At 31.7% G+C, this 7,202-nt stretch overlaps 1 protein-coding gene across 1 annotated transcript; it reads right to left on the bottom strand.

Moving 5' to 3' along the window:
* Positions 1-366: 366 nt before the first annotated feature.
* On the bottom strand, positions 367-2,522 carry LOC110283561 (uncharacterized). The gene has a single exon (XM_087157478.1). It carries the CDS (start codon positions 2,115-2,117, stop codon positions 741-743), a length of 1,377 nt encoding a protein of 458 aa, XP_087013604.1. The 5' UTR covers positions 2,118-2,522; the 3' UTR covers positions 367-740.
* Between the last annotated feature and the right edge of the window lie 4,680 nt (positions 2,523-7,202).

Raw genomic sequence — 7,202 nt, 5'->3', positions numbered from 1 at the left:
TTTTTAATATTTCATGATTATTTTTAAAGCAATTCATTTTTATAAGAATAGATTTCTTTCTGACGCATAATATTTTTTGAAATATTAGCAAAACACTAAATATTAATTATAAATAAAAACATATAAGGTTTTAAAGCTATACATTAACATTATATGTTATATACATACATTTACATGACAATATATTCACATTTATACAAAGCTAAGTAAAATAACAAGGAAAAGCATGTTCTAAAATGTTACCTGCTGCTAAACTGTGATGAAATAAAATCATAATACTAAGAAATTGATTATTCAAATATTCAGAGAGGGAAATTCAGCAGGAGAGTTAAGTCTTACCAATTTAAGAGCTCGTATATTGAAAAAACATATATTGGAAAAAAGATGTTAATAAATTGATTAGGAACTTAAGACTTACTAACTATTAACTTAAAACAGTTATTTTTAAAACTTTTTTTGAAAAAAAAAAAGATAAAGTTTAAAATATAAAAATAATTATAATTGAAATAGCCGCAAAACACTAAATAAATAAATAAATGTAATTATTTTTTAAAAATAGAATTAAAAAAACTATTTTTTTTTTGTTTAAAAATATAAATAAAAGAAAAACTTTACAATTTGGTAAATATTAAAAAATAATAAATACTTGAAAAAATTAAAAAAATTACAGTTCATTCATTGAAAACTTTGCGAGGTAAAAATGCATTAATAATGAAAAAAATTGAAAGCTTTTCGTTTCTCTACAATTCCCATTCCTCATCACAAGAATCAGTTTCCTCATCGCAGGATTCTGTTTCTTCAGAATCAGAATCATCTGCTGTGCTAATTATTAGGCTATCAACTAAGTCTTCCATTAACCCATCTTTTTCCCAATATATGTTTTCGAGGTTTTCGACATGCTGACAATGTGAGCGCCATTCGTCAGCTGTCACCCCATTTACAGCCTCGTAAAGAAGAGCAGTTAAATTAGCAAGGCTTAAATCTCCTGTTGTATTTCTCACTCTCACAAATCTTTTTACAGTTGCCCAAGCATATTCTATGGCATTCAAATCGCAATGATATGGAGGAAGGCGAACCACATGGTGTCCCTGATCTTTAATCAGCTTATCAATTGAATAGATAACTTCTTTTGGGCGATTGTTTTCGATCAGGGAAAAAAGTTCAGCCTTCCTCATACCCATATCACAGTCAATACCGTTCAGTGTTAGCCAATCCACCATGACTGCTTTCGTGGCATATTTTGTGGGTGTTGGATTCTCCACCTTAGTGTGGTAAGGTGCATTGTCCATGACAACTACACTCTCAGGTTGAAGATTTGGGAGTAATTTTTCCAACACCCACTTTCTGAAATTTTCGAAGTTCATTTGTCCATGGTAATCCCCAGTTTGGCTTGAGGCTTTGTAAATCAGTTCCGCACCTTGAACGAACCCTGCAGATGTTCCAGCATGGACAAAAATTAGTCTATTTTTCGAACTGCAGTTTACGATGGCACCAATTTTGCTATTTTCCTCGTGCCAGCATTTTTGAAACGTCAAATTGCTGTCCAGCCACGTTTCATCAATATATACAATTTGACGTGACAATCTTCGATGCTCACGCATCTCCCGAAGAAATTTGTTACGCCAGAAAACAATATGTGGCTTTTCAATTAGTAGTTTTCTTTGATTTACGCACTTTCTCCACCGAAAATTCATAGAATGCAAGATTTTTCGCAGACTTTCTTTCTTCCATTTAAAATTTATTTTTTCCTGGAGTACAGGAATCAATTTCGGAATGGAAGGAACTTTCTTCTCTTTAAGGTAAAAGTCGTGAATCGTTTGTCGTATGACACACTTATCAAAATCATCAATATAACAGTTTCTCGAAGATTCTCTTTTCCTGTTTTTTCCAGGTGTACTGAGGATCTCACCTTCTCCCAAACGGGAGACTTCTCCCTTAATTTTCTTCAAAGTATACTGTGATAGACCAGTTGCGAGGGAGGCTCTTCGTAACGCTTGTTGTATTGGCAGTTTCAGGGATTTTTCCCTAGATTCCTCAGAAAAACATTCTAGGACATTGTGGGCAATTTTCCGTGCCTGAGACTTTAATGTCTCACCTTTCTTAAAAATGAAAGGCATAACAATAAAAAACTCTAACAAAAATTTTAAAAAATTAATGAAAACAAAAATTAAAACAAACAAGATAAAATTAATAACGATTAAAAAAAATCAAAACTTAAAACAAACGTAAAACTAACAAAAATTAAATAATTAACGATTAAAATAATCACGAAAAAAAATCTTTTGAAAACTTAGCTGCCCTGTCAGAAAACGAGAGAATAAAAGAAAGACGAGTTCCTATTACTTGGCTCTAGGACTGCCACTAATACTGGGAAAGGGGAGCGAAGATTCGCCGACTTGTGCCAAGCTAAGATCATTACACACTTTCTCTCCACACCCCTATTAGAAGTGACCTACCCTCGTAACCATAGTTCCCGCCAGGACGCGAGACAGGTGTCTGGAGCTGTTCTCCTGAAAGCCGTACTATACGTTTAACAATGTATTCACCTAAAAAAAAACATTTATTTGTCATGCCGGCCAGGTGGCCGAGCGGTTAGCGCGCCTGACTGAGAAGCCAATGGTCACGTGTTCGAATCCCGCTCTGGGCATGGATGTTTCTCTCACTTGTGTTGTCCTCTGTTGTGTGTGATGAGTGCATGTGGCCCACCCTATGAATGGTTTTGTGGCAGTGTGGCGTGGGTAATGTTACGCGCCTCCGTGACTTTGGTTCACAGGTGCCCACTGGGTAACGTGAAATGAGAAACAACTCTGGCATCTTCTAAGGCGAAACGAATAAAGTTCAGAGTCTGCCATTCGAAAAAAAAAAATTCTATTTGTCATTAACACCTTCACGCCGGGAAAAGTGAAAATACTGGTACGGGAAAAGAGAAAATACTGGTAGAAGAACTATTTCAATATTAGATAATATTCGGGAGGAGTTAATCTATTCTCAACAATAACAATTCACTGTAAGGAAATTTATCACGGCGAAGAAGCAATTCAATATTAAAATTGCATTCGTTAAAAACAATTGGTAGTTATGGATTTTTATTATTCCCAGAAAAAAACTAAAAAGTGAAATTTATTGTTACCAGTTTTTACTCCGGTGCGCTGCCAAGATGAGGCAATCTTGCGTGGCCCACCGGTGGGTCACCTCGGCGTGAACGTGTTAATGTACTACGCATGATTCTCCTTTAAGATTTTACGGAGTGTTAAATGCTGCATATTTTTTACTAGACCTGTACTTATTAATCACCTTAATTTTGCTTCCTCGTTTGAGTCTTACAGTGGTCGGGTTGAAAGACAACGGTTCCCCATAGATTACCGCAGTCAAGCAGCATTAGCTGCGGTTAGTAAGCATGTTGGTTACCACTTAGATTAGCACGGGAAAGGATCGAGAGTACACGGTATCCGTCTTCGTTAAACTGTTCTATCGAAAATTTACCAAAGCGAGGTGACGATTTCTTCATTTGAGAATCTTAACACTACAATAACTAGAGCCGTCATTTTTACCGGAAATCAACTTTAAGACACGCTAAGTCCTAAAATATGCAAGCTAACTTCTTTTTAATGACTTTCACTAACTTTTTGAGAACAAAAGCATTAAAGAAAAATTTTATTGGGTTTAATAGTAAGCGAATAATTTGAAGTTCTACCTAGAGTGGCCATTGTGTAGATCATTGTGCAGCTCTAGTGCGACGTAAATAAAGTACTATTTACTGCTTTGTTTCAATTCACCTTTTTTTACTCCGTTCTTTTGTCGTCATCTTTTTCTTTGGGTGTATCTCCCTGTTCAATGAAATCATTTATCATTTCTAATTTTCCTGTTCTCAACAAGAAAAAAAATGAATAAAAAAGTAAAATAAAAATAATGCAGCTCCTTTAGTCTTTGTATTGTTTTGGTCTTGGAAAACTATATGGAAACACTAGACTTTCAATATCATAGTCCTTAAAACTATTTTAATTGTTTTGCATTGTTTATAAGGGTTTTTCGTGCTGCAAATTGATTCTTTAAATATAATGGGCAAAGTAGCTACCTTTTTTGCTTTTTCATACATTTTCTTGGATTTTTACATCTTATGCATTCTATATATGATGGAAGCACAACATGGGTCTCAGATTTAACCCCTTCAGGATCGGTTAATTTTCAAGAAAACGGTCGTAAAAGTGCCTATTTTTTTTATCCAAGCATATTATACACGTATTTGATTAATGCTGACATCTAGTTTAAAAAAAATAACATAACAATCTACAATTACCTTAAAAATATCCTGGTACTGCCATCTGGTGTGTAAAATGAGAAATAAAATGTTTTCCGATAAATAGAAATGAATAAGTTTTATTCTTATTGACACGTTACTACTGAACACTCCAGCCCGGGAATATCACGAGAGCGAGAAATAGAGGGCGAAACCTCACCCTGTCATTTTCACGGGAGCGAGAAGGAAGGGGTTAATAAATATAAGAACGCACTTTAAATTATTTAAAACATTTTTGCATGTTTACAGACATGAGTTTTCGAATCATTTTAAACATGAGACGGAATTGTGGACATGTTTGCGTTTTGGAGAGTAAGGTAAAAAGTAGAGCTATTTTGTACAACTTAACTGCTTTTTTTTAATGGTAGTAGAAAAAACAACTCTAGATTTTACTTCATTTTATAATAGTGTTTTAAACTAATAGTGTTTTAAATTAATAAAAATAACCATTTCTTAACAGCAATTACAAAGGGGGGGGATTACTCTCTAAAAACAAAAACAGCAGCTTAAAAATCCTCCCTTCAGAAATAAAATGTATTTAATGAAGCTTGTTCAGATCTACAGCTTTTAAGTGAAATCTAAATAATTTTTTTGTTTTTCCCTTCGTTATTGATAAAAAGGATTTTTTTTCCAAATTGTCTTTTTTTTAAATACTTTAAGGGCAAAGACGGTATGAAAATTTTTATAATGTAGCTTTTTTAAGACTTTGAAGTGTAATATTTGAAAATTTACTGCTGTAAATTTTATAAATCCTTTCCTTTCCGATAAATTTTAGTTTCACTAATTAATCAAGTATTCAGCTGCTTCATGGCGAACGAAAAAGAGTATTCATTGTTTTGAGGTTTTTTATCTAGTAAAATGATATTTAAAATCGTGACCTTAACGTTTTTTGGCATTACTTTACTAATAAATTAATATTATTTCACTTGAATTTCAATAATATTTAAAAGAGTAAAATATAAAAACCCATGATTTAAGAAATGATTTTCATTATACTAAAGAAAATAAAAATTAAAAAACGTTGTCACAACAATATCTACTTATATATAATAAAAATAAATCCTAAATGCTTCATAGTTGAAATTGAAGTAAGGTTGATATGATTCGAGCACTTAAACATGAAGATTCTCGTCAGGATTTCAAAACGGGAATGAAAGATATAAACCGGTTAAATTCAAGAAAAATCAGAGCTTCCAACAAAAATATGGAAGAAAAATAAACTGTTTAAAAAAGGGCTTAAATTTGTTAACATAAATTAGCATTGTTTTTAGAATATACTACAGTAACATAATACTTACGTTTTTAATACATGAAATGTTTATTCGAAACATTCTACTAAACCAAATTTCAAGTTAAATTTATTAACTTGTTCTAAATTTTCAAACAGTATCTGATATCATTCTCACTTTTCACTTAATTCACTTATTCTCATATGGAATTTTTTAATTAGAAAGCTACTTTTATTTAAATACTCGAATTTTTTAAAATTCGTTTTCTCAAGAAGTACTCAACTGATTTGTCACAGAATTTTGTAATTTGCCATATAATATTAAATTTTTTCAAAAGATGTGAAAAATTGCATACCGTACAATTCAATTTTTTTTCGATTATTATTGAATAAAATAATAAAAAAAATTAAAAACTATTTGTTGCGTGGCATTATCTTTGAATAAATGAATTATATTATTGCGAACGAAAACTTTTCAAGCCACTTATAAAGTTATCGAGATATGGTGCGAAGCATTAAAATTAAGGTTTACATAATTGGGTTTACAATGGTTTGAAAGGTTTAACCTCAAATATATAACTGCAGATGATGTTTTCAGTAACAAAATCAGACACAAAAACATACTTTCTCTGAAGAAACATACATTTTTTTCGAAGGATTTAAAAAAGTCGTATATTTAACATTCCGTTTCTCAGGAACTGTTAAACTGATTTCGTTTAAAGTTTGAATTTTGCCTATAGAATTGCATTTTTTTTAAAATGATGTAAGAGTCTGTGCCCTTTACAAATAAAATTTTTTTCAACTGTTTTAAAATAAAGTTATAAATAATCATTGAAAAATAGTCTTTGCATGAAACTTATGATGAACTTTGCATGAACTTTGCATGAAACTCATGAGGAATTTTATAATTGTAAATAAAAATGTTTTGATTCGCTTGAAAGTTTTAAAAAAAAATACGCATAATGTAAAATTAACAGTAAGGTGTCTAAACTATGGATCGATCTCCTGACTAAACTATTTAGACCATATTTCCCAGTTCACAACTACCCCCCCCCCCTTTATTTGGAGAATAAAAAATTCAAATCAGACAAAAAAAGGCATTATTTTTAAAGAAATTACGTTTTTGTGTCTGATTTTGTAACTTAATAAAATATTGCCTTTGAAACATTCAATTTCAATTCCATAACGAGAAAATATGATCACCAAATCACAAGTTATTCAGGGGTTTTCTTATATTTCTTGCGCACTGTACTTGAGTACTTTTTATCTAATATAATGTAGAGTACTTACGTTTTTAATTCGAGGAAATATGTCGTTAAACCAAATTACCATACCAAATTTTCAGTCAAATATATTAACCTGTTCTAAATTTTCAAATGGTTTCCGATTTCATTCTCACTTTCCACTTAGTTAGTTATTCCCACAGGGATTTCTTTATTAGGCGCCCACTTTTATTTCCTGGTATCATTAGGATCCCTGGATGTGTCGATAAAGCAGAAAGTGTTTCATCTTTATTCTTCAGATTTGGATTTCCTAAAAGCTTTCTCAAGCTCCCCAGAGAAAAATGATTCCTTTATTCCGGGTAGTTCAGTAATAGACTAAGTAAACCGAGACCTTAATTTCTTAACTGTATTTGCTCTTCAATTTCCTTTTTTCTTCCTTAGAAAGTTTAGATAC

Source organism: Parasteatoda tepidariorum, chromosome 2, assembly GCF_982258835.1.
Source record: "Parasteatoda tepidariorum strain Cologne lab strain chromosome 2, Ptep-v5.0, whole genome shotgun sequence".
Lineage (NCBI taxonomy): Eukaryota > Metazoa > Arthropoda > Arachnida > Araneae > Theridiidae > Parasteatoda > Parasteatoda tepidariorum.
This window is presented reverse-complemented; position numbering and strand designations above follow the sequence as displayed.

What these genes read in the sequence shown, in the direction of transcription:
- LOC110283561 (XM_087157478.1), bottom strand. Translation starts at nt 2,117, where the DNA reads ATGCCTTTCATTTTTAAGAAAGGTGAGACATTAAAGTCTCAGGCACGG.